This window comes from Vanellus vanellus (assembly GCF_965231255.1).
Source record: "Vanellus vanellus genome assembly, contig: HAP1_SCAFFOLD_105, whole genome shotgun sequence".
Lineage (NCBI taxonomy): Eukaryota > Metazoa > Chordata > Aves > Charadriiformes > Charadriidae > Vanellus > Vanellus vanellus.
This window is the reverse complement of record NW_028128366.1, coordinates 198184-226028: the sequence shown is the minus strand read 5'-3', so window position 1 is coordinate 226028 and position 27845 is coordinate 198184. Positions and strand designations below refer to the sequence as shown.

The 27845-nt window shown below is 51.8% G+C and overlaps 1 protein-coding gene across 1 annotated transcript in view; it reads left to right on the top strand.

Annotated features, from left to right (window-relative positions):
* The window catches only part of LOC309684515 (E3 ubiquitin-protein ligase TRIM36-like), a gene marked incomplete at both ends in the record, with an annotated part of 30792 nt that extends 6017 nt beyond the window's left edge, over positions 1 to 24775 (top strand). Inside the window, 6 exons of the mRNA XM_082500409.1 lie at positions 20068 to 20214; positions 21295 to 21390; positions 22325 to 22578; positions 23230 to 23354; positions 23895 to 24188; positions 24474 to 24775. Coding sequence (XP_082356535.1) covers positions 20068 to 20214; positions 21295 to 21390; positions 22325 to 22578; positions 23230 to 23354; positions 23895 to 24188; positions 24474 to 24775 — 1218 coding nt within the window. The remainder of the gene's footprint in view (positions 1 to 20067; positions 20215 to 21294; positions 21391 to 22324; positions 22579 to 23229; positions 23355 to 23894; positions 24189 to 24473) is intronic.
* Positions 24776 to 27845: the final 3070 nt, after the last annotated feature.

Sequence of the window (27845 nt, the reverse complement as noted above, 5' to 3'; positions counted from 1 at the left end):
TGGGTTCCCCAGCAGGGGATGGACAGGACACAGAGGCCCACGGATGAGCAACTGTCCCCCAGAAGGCCCCCAGCCATGGACATGGACAAGGTGGAGCGGGTGCTGGAGATCACCCACGCTTTCCAGGCCTTGAAGGCAAAGAGGGAGGAGTCCTGCAAGACCACGGGCAGGGAGTGTGGCCAGGCAGACCCAGGGCTGTGCAGGGCAGGAAGATGCCCACGGCAGGGCTGCGCCTGGCTGTGGGGCTACCTGAAGGGCTGGTGGAGATGCCACTAGCCGTGTCTGCTTCTGCCAGCCCTGCAAGTGGTGACAGCGCCAGGCCCAGAAGACCAACAGTGCCCCGAATACTGAGCGGCTGTGGGGTCGGGAACCCCTCTGGGGTACCCCCTATGTGAAACGTTAAAGAAATAAAATGTTTGTCTCTAGCCCTCGTGCTGTCCTCCCTCCTCCCATCCCACCGCTGCGGGTGCTCCCCCGAGGGAGCAGGTGCAATCAGCAAGCACTGTGTGTTGAGCTCCCCTGCTCACAGCCATGCTCCGCCTGAAGGCGGCGAGGCAGGAGCAGTCCCCAGCCAACTTGGGCACAAAAAGGTTCATCTGACTCAGCGGGTGAGGAAGGGCCCGTTTCAACTCCGTACCTTTGGTATTCTCAGGTCGGAAAATTTGATGGAGCCAACTGAGAGCGGCAGCGTACGCTGTGGGGCTCTGAGCTGCTGCATGGTGCCAGGTCTATCCAACGTCAGGCAGTACGTTCACAGGAGACGTCACTGCTAACAACTCTTCTGAGGAAGTGGGGCCGTTTCTGTAGTCGTAGCCTGCCTGGAAAAATAGCCCCACGGAGCTAATAGTCTGCTGAGCAGCAAGGGAGCAGAGTCGCTGACTCTCAACCAAGGACTGAAACACAGCAACCCACTCTACTGCCTTCCCCCTACGCCCGCTGCCTCCCACAGTTTAGAAGAACCAGGGGGTTCCGAGTGAGGGGACCCCTCCCCCACTCCCCCAAATCTGCTCAACATCCCCAAACCTCCCTCAAGACACGGGACTCCTCCCACACACCTCCACTCCCCACACCGACAACCCTCCCCCTCCCCCAACGCTCCAAAAAGCAGCAGTCCTTAGGGCAGACTCCTTAAGCTGACTCCACAGCTACGGCTCCCCGTCGGCTCTGGGGGAGACAAGGGGGCCCCGCGGGTCTCCGTGGGCTTTAAGGGGGACCCAGGGCTGCCCACGGGCTCCCAGCAATGCCCGTGCCCACCACACACCCCCGCTTCAGGGGGCCCAGCGCTGACACCCCCCGACCCATCTCGGGGGTACCTGGGGGGACTCGGCCGTGGGCTGGAGGCGGGCGAAGGGGGCACGGCCGGGCTGACCTGCCGGGGGGTGCTGAGAGCGGAGCCCAGAGCGGAGCCAAACGCCCCGCCAGGCCGGCCCCGGGCACCCTGCGCTGCGGCCGGGGCTGCCGCCACCTGCGGGGAGCGAGCGGGGGGTGAGGTGGCGGCAGTAGGGGACGGGGGGGCCTGAATCGGCCCTGTTTCCCCCGGGGACCCCCCACTCGGCTCTGCCCCCCCCAAACAGTCCCAGACCGCCCCCCGAGCCCCCCAGCCCGGTCCCGCCACCCCACAAACCCCCCGAACTGGCCCTGCATACCTCCGCGCCGCCGCCGTCGCCGCCGCCGTCGCCGCCGCCGCCACCCCGGCCCGCCCGCCCGCCCGCTCCCGCCCTCCTCGGCTCCGGTCCCCCCGTCTCCCCCGGAACCGACCGTCGCAGCTCCCGCCCGACGCCGTACACCGGAAGTGCTCCCCCTCACGTCCGCCCACCCGCGCATGTGCCGAGGCGAAAACCCGGGCCACGCCCCCCTGCGTCGCCGCGGCAAACGCGAGCGAGGGGGCGGGGCCGCGCCGAGGAGAACGAGCCCCGCACCACAGCTTCTCTCCGCGTCGGGCAATGCGAGGCCGAAACCATCCCAGCCCTCCCCAAAATGAGCCGGACATCCGCCTGCAGAGCTCCGCCAGCCCTCCCGACGAACATCACGGGGATGGGGGGGAAGAAAACAACCAGAAAGGTACTGAAAATAGCTTGGAGATGGGGCTTAGAGATCCTTCTGAGAGGCAAAACCCGGCCTTTGTTCTCATTTTTGATCACGGGGTTTCGCAGTGCTTCGCGGGCGGTGGTTATCCAGGGGCATCAGCTATCCCGGGAAGCGAAAGTTCCCATCCCATGTGGCAAAAGTCCACTCGCATGAATAACTTAGACAAAACCAGCCCACAAAAGGACAAGAGGCACCTTTGGTCACCTTTTCCTAGAAGCTTCGCTAAACTGTATACTCAGATTGGCCCTGTCCTGCAGTTTCTTTCCCAGAGTTTTGCCCCCAAACCCACGCTTCCGGCCCCGCTCCCCAAGCCCTCCCTCAGGGCCCACCACCTTTCCCCAGCCCAGCCTGTCCTTAAAGCTTTTCTTTCCACACACAGCCCTTTCCACTCACCTCCCTCCGGGGCCTCCTCTCTCACAGGCACCTCACAGCCCTGCAAACCTCCCTCTCCCGAAAACCCATTCCCCCCTCACTCCCCCCTCACACAACACCTACTCCCCTCACACCCTCGCTCCCACCCCCCCCCCCATCTCTCGCCCCCCCTTTCCCCTCTCCTCCCATTCAAAATGGCGCCGCCCTTCCCTTCCCTTCCCTTCCCTTCCCTTCCCTTCCCTTCCCTTCCCTTCCCTTCCCTTCCCTTCCCTTCCCTTCCCTTCCCTTCCCTTCCCTTCCCTTCCCTTCCCTTCCCTTCCCTTCCCTTCCCTTCCCTTCCCTTCCCTTCCCTTCCCCTCTCGCCTTTTCCTGCCACAGCCGCCGCCCCCCGCTCAGGTGACACCGCACACAGCCGCCATGAGGCGCGGCGGGGAGGGCCGGGGCTGTGAGAGGCGATGGCGGTGAGGGAACTCTTGGCTTTTCTCCTCTTCTTTTCATCTCCTCAGGCTTCGGGCAGCCCCGCGTGGGCGGCTGGAGATCCCCCCCTCCCCTTCCAGGAGTGGCCCCGGCCCTGGGGCGGCCCCCGCCTCCCTCCTCCCCACAGGCTCTCCTCAGGGAGAGCCCCCAAATCTGTCCCCCGGGCGGCCCCACAGCCTCCTGTGTGTCCGGGAATGGGGTTTCCTTCAGGGAGTGTCTCCAAACCTATTCCCGGGGTGTCCCCACAGCCTCCTGCGTTGCCGGGAATGGTGTTTCCCTCAGGGAGAGCCCCCAAATCCATCTCTGTCGTTGCCCTACAGCCTCCTGCATGGCTGGGAGCAGTGTTTCCCTCAGGGATGTTATATGTTGATCTCACAAAATTGACGTGAGACAGAGTCAATTAAAATTTGGAGTATTTATTAGCAAGCGGCAGCAAGCAAAACAGCGCTGGGCGGCCCGGGAGTCTCACTCCACCGACGGCGCGCACTCAATGCAGCGGCCTTCTCAAATATATATGGTACTTTTTACATAATCATAAGATCTCTTAATACGGCTATACATATGCATAACCTATCCCCGCTTCGTATTAAAATTAGCTTTAAGAAGTCATTTTCATAAACTCCTCCTAACTGCGCTTGCGCAATGCTTTGTGGTGGTGGTCGCTGAGGGTCTTGAGGATGAAGGCTGCAAATTCTTCTTCATCACTTCAAGTAACTTTTTGTCCCTGCGCAGTCTCAGTTTTTCTTTTTGGTCTCTGTCCAGACTGCAGGGTTGGTTTCAGCCGCCTTTCAAGGCCTTCTTTTATTTGTTATCAGGAGCTGTCCTTGGCAATGCCTCAAGACTTCTTGCTTCGTCCATTTTTTTATCAGGCCTGTCTTTTAGGTTATGAATTACTACTAGTTAATTAGTACTATATCTTTGACTCAGTCCCCCCCCTTTTTCTAAAGAGTTAGTAAATTCTATAAGGATTCTTCATCTAACATTTTCTCAAAGTATTTATCTAAATGCTATAGGTATCTTTAAAACTCTGGCAGTACTAAACAAACACCTTTAAAATTACACAAATTAATATCTTAAACACTAGTATTGCCAGTGGTCTTGGGGTGAAGGTTTCTTTCCTTCAAGTCTTTTCACAATTTATTATACTTTGTTTACATAACTTGACCCTGCAGTTTAGTTTTGCCTGCACAATCATGCATATCTTGTTTACACAGTAAAATGTTGGCCATCTTGCCACCTCTTGTTAAGCAGTTGCCTTCTTGTGGAAATGTAAGTTTTTAGGTTTGGTGAACAAACGATACTGAGTTTATCACAAGGGAGAGCCCCCAAATCCATCCCCAGGGTGGTCCCGCAGCCTCCTGTGTGGCCAGGAATGGCGTTTCCCCTATGGATGGAGCCTTCTCCTTCCCCTGACTCCACTCCTGGGCAGCCTTTTCCTCCCTCCCACCTTCTCCCCACAGCCTCTTCCAGGGCTGGGAGAACACTCCTGCCCTTTCTCTTCCTGCGGGTTTTGAGAAGAAGAGCCCCCCCGTCTGCCCAGCCCACACGTGGGGTCTGGGCAGCTCCACGCCTTGTGTTTGAACCGGGAATTGGGATATTTCAGTTTTCTTCTGCGATCAGGCCTGGTTGTGAAAGGGCCAGTTGTAGTGGGTAGGCTTTGGTGGGTGAGTAACAGCAAATCTTATTGAACTTTTCCTTTTTTTTAGATTTTGTGTAGGGGGCTTGTTGTCCTCACGCCCTCGAGTTCTGCTCCAGGTCAAGCAAAGCCCCATGGAACTGGCCCTAAGGGCGGCGGTGGCCATGGACCAGCGCCCCTTTGGCGTCGAGAACGTGGTTTATTTTGAGGTGAATCTCCCTGTTTTTCTTGAAAAGCGGGGGTCTGGTTTGTAGCGAGGCTTAAAACCCCGGGTTGTGCCTAAACGTGGGTCTGATTTCAACCTCAGGGGCTGCAACTCTGTCCAGCTCCGACTCACAGCCCTGGCAGCACCGTCAGCATGCCGGGCTCGGCGTTCTCTTGTATTTTGAAGGGTTTCTTACGGATCGGCAGCAGCCGGGGATATTTAGCAGCTGTGTATTGGTGGTGGAATCCATGTGGTGAAAAGATCTTTGGGGTAAAGAGGTGAATAGGTGTTGTTTTCTTTTTTTTCACCTGGAGAATGTTTCTTGTTGCCTTGTACCTGTAAAAAGATGTTCAAATCGTTAAGGTGTTCAAATCGTTTCATAAAATTACCCCCTAGACAGGAATATGTTTTGTGGTTGGTTTGGGTTTTTTTTTATGAGAGTCCTTTCAGCCTGCTCTCCAGGTGGAAATGGGAAATGCAAAGGCATTACAATGATAGATTTGCTAAATCTGTTGCCAAGGTCTATATTACTGGCTTTCCCTGAAGCGGGGAAAAGACGTCCTGTTTAATTGTTGTTTGCATTTGAAATTCTCTGTGAAATGGATTAAGCAGTGTGGGCTTCTTTTTGTGGGTCTGCCCTTGGAAGGAGAGCGCCTTTAGGAAAAGGCTTTTCTGGAGGGGACAGAGAATTTAATTGCTGATGGCTATAAAAGCGCGCCCTGTTTGGGTGGCCTGAAAACAAAACCCGTGAAAATCCATTACTGAAAAATGAGACTTTCTCCTAATGATAGGGGCTGCTGTTTCTACTGATTCGCCCATGAATAACAGCTCGTTCCTTACTGGTGGCTGAGGACCCTTGAATTGTTTCCCAAAGCCTAAGGCAGCGGGAAGGGCTGGTGTTGTCAGATCACTGCAAATCAAATAAAAGAGAGCGGTTTGGAGTTGTCTCGTTCCCTCTTTCTTTTCCCAAGAAAGAGGGGTGGAAAATGGTAAAAATGTTTTGCGGCAAAGTTCAAAATGGCAAAGGATGTACCGTGTGGGGGGTGGGACGTGGGTTTAGGTGTTGGTGGGGACCCCAGCAATAAACCGTAAGAGGTAGAGCAGCTTTGTGGGACTTTTGGGGCTTGTTTTTGTGTGGATATTCGCTCGTTGCAGACCACGTGCTGGAGCCCTCCAACAGAGGCATTAGAAAAAGAAGTCTTTTGATTAGTAGTAATGCTTTGAATTTTCCAGTGTGGGAAAAGCCGCAAAAGTGTGTATTTCTGCCCAGCTGCGGAGAAATGGGTAATACTGAGCCCTACAATAGCTTGGTTGTTTTTTTTCCCCCTGTGTGATGACTGGTGTGGAGGGAGTTTGTACCAAAGAGTCAACTTCTGATTGTGGGCAGCCCCTGTTTTAGGAACTGTTGCACAGATTGCTTATCGATGCAACTGCTGCCATGACTCCCGCACTCCCTGCTGAGTGATAATCCAAAACTGCAGAGCGAGCTGGGTGCCCGTGGAAGGGGAACTGCACTCTCAAGTGGAAATACTTGGGGTCTCTTTGCCTGTGGGAGGGAAAGGGACGTCAAGAGTCAATCTAAAGGAACTTCTCACCTTCAGAGATCGGGCTCTGGAGGTGACGGTTAATTGAGGGGAGTCGTGGAAGCGTGCTTTACTGAGCAACATGCTGCTGCTGGCCCGAGACTAAATGTCTCCAAAGTTTGGGGTTGGTTTAAGTGCTTTTTGGTTATTAGCTGGATGTCACTCTTACAAGCACCTCTTGCCCTGTCTGGAGGGGTTTGCTGCTGCCTCCTGCATTGGGCCGAGGGGACCGGCAGCCCTTAGGACAGGGACTTTCTCAGGCGTGGAGGTTAAACCTGGTGCGTGCTGCTTAAAAAGTGCTCTAGGTGTTAGTGCAGTGGTCACGGTGAGAAATGTGGTGGCTTAGGGGAGCCTGAGATTCGCATTCCTCTTAAGTGCATGGGATTTTGGGGAGCCTGGGTGGTACAATCCCCTTCCTGCTCCCAGATTCCTGTCGCTGACCCATCAGCGGGGTGTTAGCAGAGCTGATGCCCGCAGCGGCTGAGGGTCGGCATGATCCCGGCATCGCCGGAGCTCTGGAGCCGAGGAATGGGAGCGTGGCCCGTTTCCATCATGGCTTGTGAGGGAAATAGTGCGGTTTGATATAGCCGGGGTGAGTAAACAGGGATTCCTCTTTGCACGTGTGCTTACAGGGTGCACGCAGGTGTGTTACTTGGAGTGTTTCTTAATGCCTGCGAAGCTTTCCGAGATTGGTTAATGAGCGTTGCTTTGCTGTGCAAGTGCAAAGTGTTATTTTCATGGAGAAACCAGCTCGGATGTTCCATTTAGGCATTCTGCCTTTAAAAAAAGAAAAATATTTTAAAGCTTTCCTTGCAGGCAGAATAACATCTGCTTTTGAGGATTGTTTCTTTCCCTGCAGGGTGGAAAAATCTACAGCCTCGCTAAGGCTGCAGAGGAAGAAAACTTGTCAGTTTCCTAGAGCAAACTGCAGTTTGGAGAGGGGGGTGGTTTGCCAGAGCGCCTTTTAGCACCTGGTCGGGCACATTTCTTTTCCCTCGGGGCTGAGGTTTAACATCGCCTTTTCATGTGGCTGGGTTTTGGTTGTATGAATTAATGGGTGTTTCAATGGGAACCACAAGACCTAATTTCTCAGTCGCCATCCCAAAAATTGTGCATTCTAAAAAATCAGAATGCGGATGCAAGAACAGAATTTGGACCAGATTCTCCGGCGCCAGGACAGTGCACCGATGCTCCAGGGTGCTTTCCCCGGCAGCGAAGGCCTGGTCTGGCAGGAAGGCGGTGGTGGGGATGGCGAGGTACTGCTGGCTCAGCCGCCCCACGGCCGGGAAGCGATGCTCATTCTTCTTCCACCAGCGCAGCAGCTGGTGCTGCGCTTGCAGAGGGGCTCCAGGATGTAGTTTTCCAGTTGCTGGTGGATCTCGGGTATGCTCTCCATCGGGTCCTACCCCAAAAGGATGTCATAGATGCTCTGAGATGGGGCGCTGGTGCATGGGTCCTTGCGAGCAGGCAGCTGGCTGCCGGCATCTGTGCCTGTGGCTTTGGAATCCGAGTTTGGCACCCCACACTGGGTGGCAGATGGGGACTGGTGGTTGCAAACCCACAACAGCGTGGTTCTCACTGGCTGGTGCAGCTCGCTTCTCAGGCTGGGGCTGAGAAACTGCATCTCCTTGAAGCGCGGGTCCAAAACAGAGGTGATAACTGCTGGGCTTTCGAGCACTTTCTCGAATGCAGTTCCCTTCAGTTTGGAAGACGGCAGAACACGGAGAATGGCATTACATGCGATCTACTCCTTGGTGTGTTGATTGGACAGGGAATCAGTCAAAAGAGAAAATAAGAAAAATTAATTTGCCTTCTACTTGGATGGCAGAAATCTACGAGAGGCAATAGAAGTCGGATGGTTGAACAAAATCTTGCATGGCTTTGAGTTTGCCCTGAGCTGACGGCTGCAAAGCCTATTGCGAAACCTATTCATTTTTGTGATCGTAGTGATTTTTGTTGGTGTTTTGTTTGGATGTCTTAAGAGTATCGTTATCAAGCAATTATCTCCCCCCAGCCCCGCCATGCCCGCCGGCAGCAATGGGCCGATGGGGTCCTCAGCTGTCAGGTGGGAGGCAGCGGCACCGGGGCAGGGAGGGGGATGCCCGGTACCCCCGGGCAGGCCGTGCCGCCGGTGTGGCTGGAGGATGCTCCATGGCTGCTCACTGCGGCATTTCCCATGGCAGGGAGGAAACACAGGGGGAGCAGGGGGTGGGGGCAAATGGGGGAGGCAAAGCATCTGCACGGGGGGGAGGGAGGGGGCTGTGAGGGCCATGGAAAGGGGAGTGAAGGGCATCTGCAAGGTTGGAGGGGGTAAGGAGGGTGGTAGGTGTCTAAAATGGGGTGCTGGGGGTGTGCAAGGAGGGGGGGCAGCAGGCCGCTGAAGGGGGGTGTAAGGCATCTGCAAGGCGGAGGGGTGGGGGCTCAAAGGGGGAGGTGAGGGGTACCCAAGGTGGGTGTGGGAGGGAGGCACCTGGGCGATGCCTGTTGGGGGTCTCCCCACCAGACCCCCCCTCCTTGTCCCCTCCTCCACATCTCGATGTGACCCCCTGGTGATGCTGTGGCCCTTCAGAGCAGGGGGACAAAGGCCACTGTCCCCACAGAGCCCCATGCCACCTGGTCACCTCAGCTCTTGTCCCACCGGATGCGCCTGGTGTTGGGGTGCAGGCAGGAGGTGGCTGGGTGGTCCCCCCATCTTTCTGCATTTCCTTAGCCTGGGGGAGAGCCTGTCCGCCCCCCCGCTGCACCCATGGGACCCGGCTGCAGGAGCTGCTCTCGGGGGCAAACGAGAGGTGGGGAATTAATTAATCTGCCCTGAAATTACAGCTCACGGGAAAGACTGAGAGGAATTTGCGTCTCCGCCAGCAAGGGATGACGGTCACGTCCTGGTGATGCTCAGCTGTGACCTGCGTGTGTCCCCCCCTCACAGCCCTACTTTGGGGCTCTGGAGATGTGTCCTCTCCCGGGTCCAGTCCCCGTCACAGCCCAAATCCTGGCTCAGGAGCCAGAGGGGTCCCCGCAGGGGACGGTGCTGACCCCCACGATAGCAAAGGAGGGAGCCACAGGACCGGTGGCTTCGTCTGGGTAGGATGGAGATGGAGAGGGGCAAGGAGGGGGGTCTCCTGCTCCGCCACCAGAGCAGCTCCCCCAGTTTGGCCCCTCATCCCCTTATAACACTGGGATCAGTGTTATTAATTACACTTTGCTCGAGATTAATTACATTAATCCTCCCTCCTGCTGCTGGTGGCCAGTCCAGCTTGCGTGTGACGGGACGAGGGGGCCGAGGTGGGAAGTTTGCGTGCTTGTGCGATGCTTTTGGCCTCCCCCGGCACCGGGAGGACTCAAAGCCGGACCTGAACCTCTGCTTTGTACTTTTCCTCATCCTCAATTACACCAACGCTTCCCCAGGGAAAGATTTTTCTTTCTAACTGGAGGAGTTGCACTGAGACAGGTAAACTGAGGCAGGACAGTCAAAAATCCCTCTCTCTCCTGCTGGGACAAAAAAACCGCTGCAGCAAAATAATAATTTGGAGAAGTTTTCTTGAGATGGAACAACACTCTCTGCTCCGAAACTCAAAAGTGAGCTCGCCATCCCCTTTCCCAGCCCAGTTTCGATGCTTTGATGTTTTCCAGGCACCTGGCAGCGGCGGCGAAGGACAAAGTACTCGGGGGCCAGAAAAAGCTCATTCCCAGATGGGAACGTTTGTTCCTTTTGCTCGTTAAATTGGCTGGCGAGTGGGAGGTGTGAGCTTCCCCGAGCGTCGCTGCTGCGCGGCGGCAGGTGATGCCATTCGGTCGAAGCAGGAATTTGGGGGATAAAAAGCAGATTTCCGGTATTTTGCTCTTCTCTAAAGAGAAGGGTTTCCTGGAGGCCCTTTGAAAGCTGCAGTTGCGACTCGAGTGTGAGAAGTGGTTGGTTTTTTATTTCTTTGAGCGCGGTGATCCCAGTGATGCTTCCCCAGCCCCGGGGGCAAGGGGAGAAGAGAACTCCTGTAGTTCTCCTTCAACTTTTAAGGCACAGATGCTCTTTGTGCAGCGCTGGCAGTGGTATTTCAGCCAAGGAGGGCATTAGCTGTCAGCCCTTGGCTTTTTTTTTTTGAGGAGAAAAATGCAGTTTTGTGTGGAAAGCGGGCTTGCAGCAAGAGAAGCCTGAGCCTGGTTGGGCTGAAGACGAAGCTTCACCCTTGTAGGTTCTGAGGGCCTTTGGAGGTTGGTGGTGGCCATGTCCTGTGGCCAAGTGCCATCTAGTGAGTCCTGCAGGTATCACGTTTGGAGAATGAAACTGGCTGTGCTCAAAAGTGTGGGGTTGGGTCTCCCCACCCCACCCCCAGTTTGGAAATCCCTATTTTAATTTTTCGAAAGGAACCACAAGAATGAAGCAGGAGGTTTGGTTTTGGTTTGAAACACTCAATTGTCTCCCCTTTTAGTAAATCCTTCCAGACTCACGGTGTATACAATACAGGTGACATTACAGGTGGTTTTATTTGGGCAGGGGAAAAAAAACCTCCTCCAAGTCCGTGTTTTTAGGGCTGTGCCTGAACGAGGAGACACGCAGAGGTGTGATGCTCGTTGGCTCGCGTGGCCGCGGGGATGGGTGATGACTGGGAGGACGTAAGGGAGCTCTCCTCACCTGGCCCCAACTTGTACCTTCTTCTTCTCGCTAAACAGAGACACGACGAGGAGGCGGTGATGGACCAGGGAAGAACGAGCACCGTTGCCAATATTCACTATGAGAAGGAGGAGCTGGAAGGTGAGTCGGGAGAGGTGGCACCAGCCCCACGCGTTTTCCCGTTGCGCAAAGTCCCTGCCGCGTCCTGTGCTCAGTGTACGCATCACCTGCAGCGAAACGTGGCGTGCTTCTAAATAAACAAGCACAGTTATTTTCACATTTTTTTTAATGTTGTGGCTTTTAGACAGAGGGGAAAAAGCCCCCGCGGCATCTGTGGTGTGAGTGTTGGCCACGGAGCTGGGCAGTTCCCAGCTTGTTTTCTCAGAGGCTGCTCTTGGCTTGGAGAGGTCAGGAGAATAATTTGATGGCTGCAGACACAGGGCTGTGATTTTCTTTTTTTTTGTTCCAGACTTCATTATCACGGGACTAATTGGATCTCCTCTTGTCGCCTTGTGCCGACAAAGATTTTAAAAATAATTACCTTCTGTGGCTGCTTAATGAGCAGGTCTGAGTGTTGTCCAGCCGAAGCTGGAATTTGAGACGAGGGTTGATACTTTCAGGGCACTTTTAGGTGACCCGGAGCCATCGCTTGTTGTTGCTCTGTTGTTGCAAAGTTAGAGTAAAACAGGCTTGGAAAAAGGGACGGGTCTCTGACATTCAGGAATGCAGTGAAACTAAAATGAAGAGAAGTTGGTGTTTCCTCCTGGGATGGCTGTGCTGGTTTAATCATGGCAGCGGCGTCAACCGTCTCCGCAATATCGAGAGTGATGAGAACGCTGCTTTTTTTGCAGGCCACCACACCCTGTCCGTGGGCATGCGGATGCCGCTGGTGACGCAAAGCCACCGGCACCACTGACCCCACCGCCAGAAGCATCGGAAGAAGGAACGGGAGGACTGTGCCCCGATGGAGCAGGGCTACCACTGCAGCAGCAGCATTCATGAGCCTCCTCGGGGCTGCGTGGGTGCCGGGGTCCTCTGCAAGCAGGTCCAAGGTGTGGCTGATTGGTGTGGTTTGCTGTTCTTCTGAGGGAAAGTGGCATTATTTGGGAGGCAGTTGAAGGCATAATGGATTGAGGCTGGTCTTCCTTAGAGGGATCCTGCCTTTAAAAATGGAAACGTGGGGAAGGAAAGTGGCCCATCCTTATGCAGAGGTGGAACAGATGGTTCTCCTTCTCCATGGCTCTGTGCAAGCCTGGCCAGACCCGGGGGAGAGGGGCCAGCCCAATATTTAGGGCTGAACTGGTGCCAATCGATGGCCACGTAGGGCTTGCTCCAGCGCTCGCTGCCGTCTTCCACGTCCTCCTCAAACTTCAGCTACCTGCGGACATCGGGCACGATCAGCCCCGTTGCAAGAAAACAGCCTCAGCTCTGCAACCCCCTTGGTGCAGCTACGGGGCGGCAAGAGGAGAAGGCTCCGCGCATCGGCACCTGCAGCTGCAAAAGCTTTGTGTCCCAGAGAGCGGAAGGCAGAGCCCGCGGCCGCCACCGCAGCTGGCAGCAGGGATTTACCTTGCCGTTTCCTTCCACTCGGCATCTTCACCCTCCTTCAGGAAGATCTCATCCAGCTCGGTGAACAAGTGGTGGGGAATGTGCTGCTCATCCTCCTCGGTGCCGAGGATGAACTACACCCGCTGGGATGGGGTGTCTGCGGGCAGAAGATAAATCCTGTTACCACACCTGCATTCGGCCTGTCACGCTCACATGCAAAGCGGCCATCGATTGGCACCAGTTCAGCCCTAAATACTGGGCTAGCCCCTCTCCCCCGGGTCTGGCCAGGCTTGCACAGAGCCATGGAGAAGGAGAAACGCCAGATCGGGCAAAAAATGTCATTATCTAGGATGGGAAATAATTATCTGAGTGGAGTGATGAATAAGCACTTTGATGATGGCTTTTAGCAAAAGAGAATTCTTCCTTTTGCTGCAAAGGCTGAACTGCAGGTCCATGGCTACTATCATGACGGATGAGGTGTGATGAGATCAGAGATATCTCCGGGTCATTTTTGGGGCTTTCTTCACCTCTCCCTGTCTCTGTAGTAGTGAGGAAGAGGGTTTGTTGTCCCTCTTAGCTGCCTGCAGGAGGCTAAAATCCCACCTGGGCTGCAGCCTGCGCCTCATCCTTCTCCCCAGGGTCCCCAGCATGCTGCCCCCAGTGGTGGCATTGCCAGGGCCAGTGAAACTTCTCCTCTTGAAGCAGAAGGCTGTGGGGTGCCATGGGGGACGGGAGCCTGGTGGAGATGGTTACAAATACTGTGATGCACAGATTTTTCCTTTGGGGGGAATATTTCCTGCCATTTCCAACAGGCGATTTGCGGAAAATGACCTTGCATTTAGCCAAGAGCTTATTGCACTGGTTAGGACATCCGAGATGGGTCATCCTCTCACCTGGTGGTCTCCTACGGCAGGTCTTCCACGATGTTGCCTATAAAGCCAAGAACCGGGCTGACCTGGTGGCTGGCATCGATGAGTTTCTGGATCAGGTCATGGTTTTGCCGCCAGGAGAGTGGGATCCCTCCATCCGAATTGAGCCCCCGAGAAACGTCCCTTCGCAGGTGGGTGATGCGGCAGAAGGAGGCACGATGGGGATGGGCAGGAGGGCAGCACGGCTGGGGGTGCTGCTCAGGGGCCCAAATTTACAGGTCACATACCCAGCCCAAAAAGCAAAACAAGCCAGTGGCTTAAAAGACATATCTTTATCTTATTTCCATTTTACCAGGAAAAAAGGAAGGTGCCAGAAGCTCTCGATGACAGTGCTTCTCACAGCAAGCCGGAGAAACACAGCGGTCCTGAACTGGAGTGGACAGGAAGGTGTGAACTGCAATAGTTTGGTGGGGTGTTTTTCTCTTTGCCCCTAAAATCTGAGTGCGCACCTCCCTTCTAGCAGAGTTTTGGGGTGAAGTGGGTCAGTGAAGGGGCTCCAGGTTACCAGCTTGGTCCCTTGGGCTGGGTGGGTGGGAGATTTGGGCAGCTGGGCTCAGCCACAGCGTGGTTGCACACAGGTTTTCTTGCTTTGGGGTGGAAGCAGATGTGTAAGTACCTCCAGGTAGAGCTGTGCTGCTTCTCAAAGTGAGGGACTGTTGCAATAAGAGGGGACGGGCTCTCAGGTTTGGTCTCTTTTTCTTTTTGTTGGAGGGTTTCTTTTGTTGGAGGATGGACAGTGGGGTGGATTGAGAACTGGCTGACAGATAGAGCTCAGAGGGTTGTGGTTAGTGGTGCGGTCTAGTTGGAGGTCAGTAACAAGTGGTGTCCCTCAGGGGTCAGTACTGGGTCCAGTCCTGTTCAATATATTCGTCGATGATCTGGATGAAGGGATAGAGTGTACCATAGGCAAGTTTGCTGATGACACTAAACTGGGAGGAGTGGCTGACAGGCCAGAAGGCTGTGCTGCTTTACAGCGTGACCTGGACAGGCTGGAGAGTTGGGCAGGGAGGAACCTAATGAAATTCAACAAGGGTGAATGTAGGGTACTGTATCTGGGGAGGAATAACCCCACGCATCAGTACAGGTTGGGGGCTGACTCTCTCCTGGAGAGCAGCTCTGTGGAAAGGGACCTGGGAGTCCTGGTGGACAACAGGATGACCATGAGCCAGCAATGTGCCCTGGTGGCCAAGAGGGCCAATGGCATCCTGGGGTGCATCAAAAAGAGTGTGGCCAGCAGGTGGAGGGAGGTCATCCTCCCCCTCTACTCTGCCCTGGTGAGGCCGCATCTGGAGTACTGCGTCCAGTTCTGGGCTCCCCAGTTCAAGAAAGACAGGGATCTGCTGGAGAGGGTCCAGCAAAGGGCTACGAAGATGATTAGGGGATTAGAACATCTTTCATATGAGGAAAGGCTGAGGAACTTGGGTCTCTTTAGTGTAGAGAAAAGAAGACTGAGGGGGGATCTTATTAATGCTTTCAAATACTTAAAGGGAGGATGCCCGAGGGATGGGAGGAGTCTTTTTTCAGTGGTGCCCATTGATAGGACGAGGGGTAATGGGCACAAGCTTGAACATAGGAAGTTCCATCTTAACATGAGGAGGAACTTCTTCACTTTGAGGGTAGTGGAGCACTGGAACAGGCTGCCCAGAGAGGTTGTGGAGTCTCCCACTCTGGAGATGTTCAAAACCCGCCTGGACACTGTCCTGTGCAACCTGTTGTAGGTGACCCTGCTCTGGCAGGGGGGTTGGACTAGATGATCTCCAGAGGTCCCTTCCAACCCTGACTATTCTGTGATTCTGTTTTTTTTTTGTATGCCTCAGTTTCTACTGGGGCTAAAATGGGAGAAGGAGACTTCTTTTTAGCAATGGAAGTTACTCTGTGCTTGCGATTGTCCTTCCTCAGCCAAGAAAACTTAACGTGGTCTTCCACGAAAATGGTTTAATTTTTTTTCCTTCCTCCAGGCTCTTTGGAGGTTTGATCCGGGATGTGAAGCGAAAAGCCCCCTGGTTCTGGAGTGACTTTCGGGATGGTCTGAGCCTGCAGTGTCTGGCGTCCTTCCTCTTCCTCTACTGTGCCTGCATGTCCCCCGTCATCAATCACCTTTGGGGGACTGCTGGGGGAGGCGACCAACAGCCACATAGTGAGCACCTCTCTCTGTTGGGTGGCACGAGGGAGGACAACACTCATGCAAAAGTCCTTGCTGGAGTGAATTTGCACTTGTGGTTTTCCCTCTAATGATTTAATTACTCGCTGCTGCCTCTCTTCCCTGGACAGAGTGCCATGGAGTCGCTGCTGGGCACATCCATGACCGGCGTGGTGTATTTCCTCTTTGCTGGCCAACCTCTCGCCATCCTCGGCAGCACCGGCCCCGTCCTCGTGTTCGAGAAGATCCTCTACAAATTCTGCAAGTAAGGCTGGCTGCTGCGGCCAGGTGCTGCGAGCGCCTTCAGAAGAAGGCAGGGATGGAGAAAAGATGTTTTTCTTAGTGGTAGTTGGTAGATTTAAGTTGTCTTCTGTGTCACAGACATCACGCGCTGCTGCTTTAGTATGTGACGGTGCAGGAGCCCTCGGTCTCTGAAGGATGGATGGGTGGTTCAGGGTTTTTAGAGTTAAAGTGAAAGAGCAGGAGGAGGAGAAACCACAAGGATATGGATGCCCGAGATGGGCTGCACAGGGAAGATGAGACAAATGACTCTGGTTTGGGAATGAGGGAAGATTTGCTTTCCTCTCAGTACAAACTCGGGCACTTTTTTGCATGTTTTTTGCTGGAAGTGGAAATATATTTTACCCACATATCCAAACAGTTTTCTGGTCAAATGTTTTGATGATTTTTGAAAAAGCAGGAGCTTTTCAGGCAAAATGGATATTTTCCATGACAGTCTTTTTGTTGTGGCAACTGTGATGGGAGATTAACCCCTCTTATTGCAATTAAATTTATTATGAAGCCCCAACTTGCTGGCAGCAGGTAACTGGGTGCAAACCCAGCCGGTTTCGCTGTTAGGGCATCGGGGTGATGTGGGAGAACACCACCTTCCACAACAGGGACCTGACCTCAATTAGCCTCCGAGGCATTAACACAAGGTAATTGTTAAAGAATGATAATTAAATAATTGGCCTCTCCTCCTGCGGGCCCACACCCTGCACCGCAGCCCCGAGGCTGTCTGTCGTAGGACGTGGAAACTGCATTTACCATCCGCAGCCTTGACACGCTCCTGAATTGCTGCCGACTTTCCCCAAAGGAAGGCACGGCTCGGAGCCTCTTGCTGCCCTTTCCACCCTGCGTTTTCTTTTGCTTTCCCAGGGACTACGCACTCTTCTACCTCTCTCTACGGGCGTGCATTGGGCTGTGGACCGCCTTCTTCTGCATGGTGCTGGTGGCCACTGACGCTAGCTCTTTGGTGTGCTACATCACCCGCTTCACCGAAGAAGCCTTCACCTCCCTCATCTGCATCATCTTCATCTATGAGGCTCTGGAGAAGCTGAGTCACCTGCGAGAGGCCTACCCTGTGCACACGCACAGCAAGCTGGACTTCCTCACCATCTCCTAGTGGGTTTCTTCCTCCTAAAGTGCCGCTGCCCCTTGGCAGGTGCTCAGGGCTGCACCTCCATCGCCTTCCCCTCACCTCTGTCTTGGCTTCTCTCCTCCCAGCTGTAAGGGTGAGGCACCGACCCATCCCAGCAACGAAACCCTGCAGTTCTGGGAGAGCAACAAGATCAATGTGTCTGGCATCACCTGGGAGAACCTCACGGTGACTGTAAGTGCCCCGAGTCACTGCTTCCTCATGCCGCGGCCGTGGCGTCCAGGGGCACTGGCCTGGTGCAGAGCTCAGAGCCCTTCAGGTGATGATGGGCTTCCAACTGTGCCAGTGCTGCTCTGAAAAGTCGTTATTTCAGTCTAAGGTGTGGGTTTAACCCCCTTGGGCCTGGGAAGGAGAGTCCACCTCATCCCTGACATGGTGGGCAATAACTGTTATCCTCAGGACAGCGGTTCTGTCTGGGAGCAAGGTTCAGTGGGTGCTTTGGTTATTGCAGAAGTTGGAGGACTTCAGTTCATGCTTGAAGGCCATAATTAGCTTCCTTAATTGGTTCCTAGTAACTCCAGGCCTTGCTTTCTTACTCAGCGCTGTCTGAAGGTACGTGCATAAACTTGCATGTCTGAGCAGCTCCTTGGGCCATTGTTGCTGGAAGCAGAGCTCAGGCACAGGGTGGGACGCTCTTATGGACATCTTCACCCCCCTTGGCTGTGTCCTGTGAGCCCGCCCCCTGTGAGCCCGCCCCTGGGAAGGGACAATTTGTCTCTTCTCCTTTCCTGTCACTGTTGTCTTAGCCCTCCTTCCCCGTTCCCTCTTTCACTCTCCCCAAGAGTTTCCAGTGTTTCCTTCCCCTCTGGTGTCTTCTTCAGCCACGGTTACCTGCTGTTCAAGCGGAGGATGTGCCATAGGTCTGTGGTACGGTGTCCCATCACATCTCCTGTCTCCGCTGTCGTGGAGAGTTTCATGGACCTGCCTGTGGACACGATGGCCCCTACACACCTGAAGTCCTCTTCAGGCTGAGAGATCTGGGGCTGTTCAGTCTGGAGAAAAAATGGCTCAGGGAGACCTTATTAAGGTGTCTCAATGCCTGATGGGAGGGAATGAAGGCAAGGGAGCCAACTGTACCTCAGGAGTTCCCAGTGAGTAGACTCGGAAGGTTGTCAAACCCTGGAACCACTGGAACACTGCAACCGCCCAAAGAGGTTGTTAACTCTCCACCAATGGAGATCTTCCAAACCCTCAGGAGTTCCCAGTGAGCTTTGAATTTTGAGGGTGAACAAACACTGGAACAGGTGTCTCAGAGAGGTGGTGGAGTCTCTAATAACGGAGTTATTCAAAACCCACCGAGAGAAGGTCCTGAGCAACCTGCTGTAGCTGACCCTGCCTCAGCTGGGGCTTGGACTACACGGTCTCCAGAGGTGCCTTCCAACCTCACCCATTCTGTGAGTGTAGAGGACAAAAGTAAGACAGAAAGAAATGAGAACAGATCCCCTTGGCCACAAACACCTTGGTCTCCTGTGGAGAGGACCTGTGATGAAGAGAGGAAACTTATAATGAGGAAGGAGTAGCAGAGATGGAGTGTTATGCACTGACTGTAATCCTCCATTTCCCATCCCTCGTGTGCCTCTCCAGGCGGGAGTGAGAAGAAGAAATGCAAATGCAAATGAAGGAGTAATTTGAGCCTAGGGAAAAAAAAAAAAAAGTGGGGTGGGGGAATGGTCTAAAATATTTAGTCATAGTTTCTGACTATCCAAGTCTACTTGACTTGGCAATGAACAGATAATTTGTAAGTGATTTCCCTGTCTTTGTTTTGACCCATGATCATCTTTCCCCTCGTATCATCTTGAGGACGGGGAGCGAGTGAGCAGCTTGGTTGTTGTCTGGCTGCTGGTCAAGGTTAACCCACCTTTCATAAACCCGCTTTCATTCACAACCAGACTGGAGAGCACTTTGTAACGTGTGTGGTGGGGATGGGAGAAGCAGATACTGGGCTGATTGTTCTTGAATTCTGAGAGAACTAGACAAGGTAATCTGCTGACCTCTTCGGTCTCTAGCTTGCAGGCTGTAATTCTTACTTACACGAGGAGATGAATAAAAGTGTGCAGTTTCCGTTAGGTGTGACTGTGCACTGCTGTGGAAAAACTGCTTCCACAGAGTAACAGCATGACTGCAGTTTTTGGAGATGTCTGCCTGCACAGCTAATTTTCCTGAACATTTCCTTTGTCTTTGGGCTTTTCACCATAGCCTAAGATAACATTTGGAGCTTGAGAGTTGGTTTTGGAGATGGTCTGCAACCTTAGCTTTGAGTGTCCGTGTTTATGCTACTTTATGTGCCTTTTAGATGGCTTTATCTGTTGCATGATCTTGGAGTTGAGCGGCACTTTTTCCCTCTTTGAGCAGTTATTTCAACACGCTCAGTTTTTGAAAGATGAGTTTTAGTGAACACCAGGTTTTTTACAGTGCTGTTTAAGCTGTTGCTGGAATTAGCGCTCAGCATGAGCAACTTGTAATTGGAGTCAGACAGAAATTGAAACACTGGGGCCTTTTGTCTTTAAGATGGCTGTGACTGGTGGTGGTGGCTGCGTTTCATTTGTTGCTCCAAGAGCAATGGCTATGTGGCTGGTCAGAGTCTAGCTTAGACCGCAGTCATTACAGTATTATGTCAACTCTTGCTTTAAGAAACAGTTGATAGCTGTTTCAAGAGATGCCGGTGTGAACAGGGTTAAATTTGACAGGGTGGACATGTTCTGTATTGCATTTACATCTCCGAACTGGAGTGCGGGGAGCTTGAGGTGTGCAGACAACTTCAGGGATTAGCAAAATGGTTGATTGCAGTATGGAGGCTATGTGATGTGTACACAGACATTGCTACAGGTTCACTCACTGTAAACCTGGTGAAACTGTTTGTTTTCATCTGCTGGCTTTCACTGGCATGGACAAATGTAAAAGGTGGAAGATAAACAGAATATAAAAAATACCCACTGATAAGTCAGACGCTGCTGTGGGATAATTGAGTGTTTTGGTGGTTTGTTGAGCACCTCCGTTTTTGGAAGGACACCTGCATTCTCTCTGCTCTCTTTTTTTTTCTTCCAGATTTTGATGTGTCCAGAACATGAAATGGAGAGGGTAAACATGTACTGTGAAACCTGCAGAAGGCCTGTTTGTCGTCTATGTAAACCGGGTGGATGTCATGCAAACCACAGAGTAACAACCATAAGCACTGCCTACAAAACCTTTAAGGTAAAAGTAAATACTGTTGGACCTGGCCTTAAGAAGGGGGAAGAGCACTGAGCCTCGGGTTTAAGGGCAAACTTCCCCTGGCAGGATGCCAGGACGTGTGTTTGGAGGACACTGAACGAGTCATGAGGCATGCTGCTGTGCAACATCTGTTAATGTATATATTAGTGTGACATAGTGTGCGGCTAAGAAACTAAACTATATTTTCTATGAGGCTTCAAACAGAACCCCTTAAAAGCGCTTCCACCTTATGTTAGCCAACTGTGCATCAGTACTGACCAATGCAGAAGGTTTAAGAAGTTAATGGTTTACAATCTGGCTTTTTTAAGGCAAGTGTCCTTGTGGCTTGGGTTAGCTTATACTTCAGAAGCACTCCTGAAGAATCTGCATCGGCAGTTATCTGCTGGGACGCTGTATGTTTTTGAAGTTGCAGAGCTGTTGATTCCCTAAGCACCATACAACAGGGCAGACTTGCAAACACTGCTTTGTTATTAAAGAATGATTGCTGCTGCCTCCTCTTCTTCCTTTGCTTCCTCTCTTGCTCACAGGAGAGAAAAAAAAAAAAAAAAGCCCATCCCAGCCTGCCTTCTGCTCTTTGGCCTCCTCGCCTGTTTGCAAGGCTTTTCCTGTACAGCTGTTAACTCTTGCAACTAAGGAAGTGCAGAGACACTCCTAAGTTCAAGTTTCCAACCACTCATTTTTCTAGCAAACCTTACTACAGATGAGTTAATAACCTATGAGGCTTTTCTATTAGTTCTGGTAATGTCTTGAAGACTCGTGTTCCTAGCCTAAGAGAGAAGGTGACTGCTGTGGCTGGGGAAGGATGAGCCAGCTGAGGCTGTCACCTCTTCTCCTCAGAGGCTGTGCCACCAGTCCTGCACATGGCAGTGGCCTGATGTCCCGGGCCAGTCATGGCGGGTCACTGAGCAGTTCTCCGCAGGGTTGCTGCTCATAACTGATGGCAGGCTCTTGTCCTCGTAACTACAGAAACTGAGTGCTGGCTGGGTGGCCCACCTGTGCTTGTTGTCAGTTTGGGTGGGATGCCCTTGTTCTGCCTGCCAGTTTGCTGTTTTATTTTAACAGGAGAAGCTTTCAAAAGATATCGAGTACCTCATCAGTAAGGAGAGCCAGGTGAAAGCTCGCATCACGCAGCTGGATCTGCTGCTGAAAGAAACAGAGGTGAGAGTGGCTTGTGGGTTGTCTGGGGATGGACCTTGCAAGGACACAGCAGGGACTCCAAATGGAACAGTGAAGTGTTCCAGATCCTTTGGTTTTTTTTTTTTTGTTAGCCAGCAAAACCATTTCTGAACAGTTTGTGTTGGTTCTGAGTCACAGACGGTAAGACCTAATCCTGACAGTGTGGGAAATTTGGGCAACCTACAGAGGGAAGTTAAGTTTTGGGTGCTGCTGTGATTTTAATTGACATAAAGCTTATTTGATACCTTACCCAAAGAGAGGTGGGTTAGACTTACAGCTCTTGCATATGAGTGGTGCTGCACAATTTATGCTGTCTGTTTACCTTGAGGATGTTGCAGTGAAGTCAGAATTAAGGGCAAAATCTCCCTGCAGAAGAGTCAGAGCTGGGAGCTCACATACGAGCTGAAAAACGCAATGGCAAAAATTGGCAGGAGCTCCTGGCCCTGCCTGTATCTTGCTGCAGATGGCCTTTGTGCTTCATAGTTCCTTTAATCCAGGGCACTCATCAGAGGTGGCACTACAGGGCATAGGGGAGAAACTGGGCTGGACTCCCAGTTCAGGGTGACTGGGGAAGGTGGAAGAGCACCTAGGTCTTGGGCATGAAGACTTCAGACGCTGACTTGCTTTTACAGTGCTTTTCCATGAACTATTTAGACAAATGCTGTGCATAACTCAATACATAATCGGAGGAATAATTTCCTGCTCTTTCCTCTCTGTGTTAACGTAGGAGACGCTTACTAGCTTGGGTGCAGTGCTGATTGCATTTTCAGTGTTGAAGAGCATAACAAAGCTCGTTAGTCTTGTCAGTCAAACAGATGACTAGTTTGCTCTGATCTCTTGAACAACCCTAAGTACATTTCTGTACACAGCCACAGTGCTGTGGGATCCGTCTAAAATGTCTTTTGTTCCCTCCTAGTGCAACAGTGAAAGAGCTAAAGAAGCAGCATCTCAGAGTTTTGAGAAATTATCTCATGTCCTGGAAGAGAAGAAATCCGCAGCTCTTAGGGCAATTGAAGCTTCTAAGAATTTAAGGCTGGAAAAATTGCAAACACAAGCAGAAGAATCTCAAGGGCTCCTGGAAAATAATGGCCTTGTAGGACTTGCTCAAGAACTGCTTAAAGAAACCGATCCATCTTGTTTTGTTCAAACAGCAAAACAACTTCATGTCAGGTATCTTATTAATTATCTTCCGTTTGAGGTACAGGTACTGTTCCAGGGATGTCTGGTCAGTCATATTCTTTGGACACCTGCTAGGAAAGTACTGAATGCAAGTACTTTGTGTTGCAGAGCCTCAGAGGCGGTCCCGGTACCATTCAGTAGAAATTCCTATATTACAGTGTGCGTTAAAAAACAGCCCAGAGGAGGGGCTCTGTCCTGCGCCAACGCCTAGCCTTCTTCAGTAGGACTGCAGTGGAAGGGTAACCCATTCAGCTCACTGATACAGTCCTTTGCTCAGAGATTGCATCGGGTATTTGCAAGTTAATCTAACAGGTCTCTTCTGGCTTTAAACTCTTTGATCTGAATAGTTGTGCTCCATTAGCGCTTCACACCTATTTTGTTCTTTGAATGTAATGCCCCAAATTGTTAAAATGCTCTGCCAACCAAAAGATTCCCTGTTAGTTATCTTTACACTGATGTACAAAAGGCCTTTAAATTTTGCATTTTAATTCTGTCTAGAGAGACAAGTTTCTGGGACACATGAGTAAGTACCTGAAAAGAGAACTTTTTTTAAAGCAAAACCTAGCGGTTTTGCTTTAAGGAATGCACCCATGTGAATTCCTTTTTCCTTCTTCTGCCATCCCTCTGCTTCTGTGCTTTCAGAATCCAAAAAGCTACTGAATCTCTGAAGAGCTTCAAGCCAGCAGCTGAAACTACTTTCGAGGACTTTGTGATGGACATAGCCAAGCAAGAAGAGATCCTTGGTGACTTGTCCTTCCATTCCAATGGTAAATTATGAGAGCATCACGTCTTTCTTGAGTTACAGCTTTAAGGGCTTCTCTGGAAAGAGGCAAAACTTGTGCAGGGCTGCAGTTGCAGAACTCAGTCTTGTGACTTGCATTGTCCCTTCTGCCTCTGTGATTCTCAAGGCATTACCTGGCAGCAATGCTAGCTTCAGCTTTGATAAAGAAGCTAAGATGCCATGGCATTCAGAACCAGTTTACACTGGCTTCCAAAATATTGTAGTTAAGTAATACTAGGTCTTCCTAGCAGCTTTTTGTCGTGATTGCATGACAGAAAAGAATAGGTTTTTATATGGTTTTTTAGTTGCCAGCAAAAATAAATAATACAACTTTCAAAGTAAAACCAGAAAGGATTTAAGTGCATGAACAGACCCATCCTCATCTGCACTCTTTGACTGAGTCAGATTTCCCCCCCCACTGTCCCCCCAGTGCTGTAGCCACTCAACAAAGGGCTTCTGTGTTTAATTCTAAAACAACATGTATCTACATTTGAGGTTTTTTTCTCCTGAATCTCTGTCATTCCAGGTCTAGAAATACCAGAAATCAATGAAGAGCAGAGCAAAATGTACAACAAAGCTCTGATCAGTTGGGAATGCCCTGGGAAGACAGACTCAGCTGATATCTATGTTCTTGAGTATCATAAGCTTAATAGAGAAGAGGAGAGTACAACGTGGCAGGAGATCGAAGTTTGCAGCAAGAGCAAAGTAATATCTGATCTCGATGACGACAGCAGCTATGCCTTCAGAGTTCGAGGATATAAAGGATCCATCTCTAGCCCTTGGAGCCGAGAAGTTATCTTGCGTACGCCTCCAGCCCCAGGTATTGGGTTTTCTTATGTCCACGAGCTGCTGGTGGTGTTAAGAGCTGTAGGTGGTTTCCAGTAGCTCCCAGACTTCTACTACACTGTTACTGGTTGTATACATGTTTAAAAGCACTGTTAACAAACAGGTTAAGTAGGTAGCATACTGAGACTGTGTTAGCTTGCGTAATGTTCCCGGTAGCCTTTAAAAGCGAGGAATTCTAGTGCCAGCATGACTTAAAATATAGTTTATAAGCACAGAAATACTTAACTAAGAGAAAATTTTTTGGGATGCTGTTTTTCAGTTCTCAGTTTTCTTTTTGATGACAAATGCGGGTACAACAGTGAACATCTCCTGCTGAACCCAGGAAGAACCTCTGTGGAAAGTAGGGCTGGATTTCCTCTACTGCTGGGGTCTGAGCGCATGCAGGTCGGATGCTACACAACCCTGGATTACATCATTGGCGACACTGGGATTGCCAAAGGGAAGCACTTCTGGGCTTTTCACGTGGAAGCCTATTCCTACCTGGTGAAAGTGGGAGTTGTTTCTAGCAACAAGATACAGAAGTTGTTCCATAATACCCATGATGTGACCAGCCCAAGGTAAATTGCAGACTCTTGCTTAATACATGTTTTGTATAAGGAGATGGCTTTTTAAAAAATAAATTAAGAGCGAGCCTGGTCTCAATTAGTATACAAGATGAACCTAAGCAGTGGGAAGTGGCTTGAAGGATATAGTGTAAGCAGGTTGTCCTCTTCATCCTCTACTATTAGTAGGAAGATGTTCTAATTGTCCAGAGTCCTATTTTCTTTCTTTCTGGGAAAGAAATCGGGTTTCTACAGATATCAAGATATGTCAGTTAAAGCAAGAAGGTTAAAAAAGAGAAAAAAAAGCATCATTTGCAAGATTGAAGCAATGCTTAGTTGTCAATAGTAAGATTCTGCCTTAATTCCCTTAGCATACTAGGTTTGGCAGCCACTCAGAGGTACAATGTTCACTGTGCATATCTGTGTGTCTTTGCTGTAGCTTGCGTCATGGTGGATTCCAAGTCACTGGCTCATCCCAGGCTATAGATTTGCATATGACACTGGAGTGCTACTGAGCACAAGCCAAAGTGCAGTGGACAAACCAGCAAAAAGATTTCCAGCTCTCAATTACAGTTGTAGTAAGCCTGGATGTGTCTAGGAACTGCAGGCTGGGAGGCTATCTCCCAGGGGCTCTTAACTTTTTCATGAATCTAACAAAAGTGTTGGCCTTCTGCTGTATAACATACTGAAATTATAAAAACGCCAGTGTCTCAAGCTTCTGAAAGTCAGATGGAGACTTTTTGAAAAATGAGAAATTAGATCCTGATTTTCTCATTTCTCCCGGTCCCTGCCAGGAGGGAGTGAAGCTCAGCCCCGCTCCCTCCTTTTACAGGGAGGAAAACAAAATGGAAAAAAGAAAACCAAATTGTCCTATATTAGAAGTGTATAATTCCATTTTAAGGGTAGGGCAGCAATAGGGCTGGTACCACAGCCCCCCAGCCCCACAGCCACTGTGGGTCACCGGTGTAATAATGTACCTCTCCGGTAATTAAAGTTTCTTTTGGGAAGGGGAGAGAGATGGGGACTCTCCTGCGCCGGGACCTTTCCCCTCCAGGGAGGCAGAGCCGGAGCAGCGAGCACGGTCCTGCCCGGAGGGCAGCGTGGAGGGGACGCACACGGGCATCCCGGAGGAACAGCAGCAAGGAAACCCCGGCACTGCACCTTTCCCTTCCTCCGAGCCTTTTTCTTTTCCTCTTTTTAAGGGCTCAACCAGTTTCTTCCCCCTCTGACCGTCACCATGGGGCACTGGCACCAGCAGCTTTGCAAAACCCCATCCTGTAAAAGCCGCCTGATTTTGGCCCTGTTTGGGGATGTGCTGCTTCCATCCTTACAGAGCAAACTGATAGATTTGTTTTTCTCCCCCCTCCCCATTTAGCAAGAAGCACCAACGTGCCGTTGTCGTTTTGGGTCGGTTTGCTGCAGAAAAAGGCTCCCGCAGGGGACGGGATAAGCCGATGGCAGGAGGGTCCCTGCACCCATCCCACCGCTGCTGGTGGAGGGCGGCAAGGGGACCTTTTCTTCGGGGTTGTCCTCTCCTCCCGGGCTCTGCAGCCCCACGCCGCAGCCCAACGACCCCCCCAAGATGGGAAGAGAGCACGAGAACCATCTCTGCTCAACAGCTCAAGAGGAAAAAACAAAATAAACGAAAGAGATAAAATAATACAATAGGATGAGATACAATAACGCAGGAGCACCCGCCCCGCTTGTGGCACTACTTTTATTCTCGGCCACTGCAGTGATTGGGGGGTTTGACAGGATGGACCTTCCAAGGTCCCCTCCCACCCAAACCAGTCTTTGGGTCCATGACTGGAAGTGTCTGAGGTCAGGTTGGATGGGGCTGCAACCAACCCCGTCTACTGGATCCCAAACCACCCAGAAATCCAATCCAAACTGTTCTTTGGGTCCGGTTGGAGGTGTTCAAGGTCAGGTTGGATGGGGCTGGGACCAACCTGGTCTACTGGAAGGTGTCCCAGCCGATGATGGGGAGGTTGGACTGGATGGACCTTCAAAGGTCCCCTTCAACACAAACCGTTCTGTGGGTCTATGACTGGAAGTGTCCAACGTAAGGCTGGATGAGACTGGGACCAACCTTCTCTACTGGTTCCCAAACCTTCCAGCCCAAAAATCCAACTCAACCAACCCAAACCTTCTATGAGTCTGATTGGAGGGGTTCAAGGTCAGATTGGACAGGGCTGGGACCAACCTGGTCTGTTGGAACCCAAACCACCCAAAAATCCAACTCAACCAATGCAAACCATTCTGTGGGTCTGAGTGGATGTATCCAAGGTCCGGTTGGATGGGGCGTTGAGTAACCTGCTCTACTGGAATATGCCCCTGCCGAAGACAGGGGAGGTTGGACGAGATGGACCTTCAAATGTCTCCTCCAAGCCAAACCAATCTGTGTGTCCATGACTGGAAGGTCCGAGGTCAGGTTGGACGGGGCTTGGAGCATCCTGAGCTGCTTGAAGCTCTCCCTGCTAATGGCCACCCCACCAGAGGTTGGCGGTTGCCGTGTCACCACGGTCAGTCAATCAGCGATGAACATGTCACCCTGATGTCACAAGAGGTGCGTGGCACACCCACTCAGGGGGTATAAAAGGGCCCACCGGGTGGTGGGTCCCACACTTTGGAGGAACGTCCATAAGATAACCTCTAACATGGCTGTCGCCACCAAGAACCGACCCGCCAGCGTGAGGCGGACCAAGATGGACTTCTGGGATGGGATGGAGCACACCTTCGCTATGTCCAGCGTCACCGCTGAAGGTATGGCCAACCGCAGCCACCTCTCCGGCAGCCAAGACTCAAGGCCTTGTCACCATTTCGGAGCCAGCCCTGACACTTGGCGTCTGCCACCGCGTCGCGGCTCAAGGGGGAGATGTTTGGGGTCGACCTGAGAGCTGGTGGAGATGGGGCCTGACCTGGTTCTTCTTTGTTTTTTCAGAGCGAACGGCCGTCTGGGATGCAGTGGCTGGCTACGTTCAAGACCAACTCCTGCTCCACAAGGTGGTGCAACACCCGCGTCCTCCTCATGCACCATGAGGGGTGGTGGGATCCCCCTGGGGCGTGGCCTGCTCTCACCCTTCAACTCC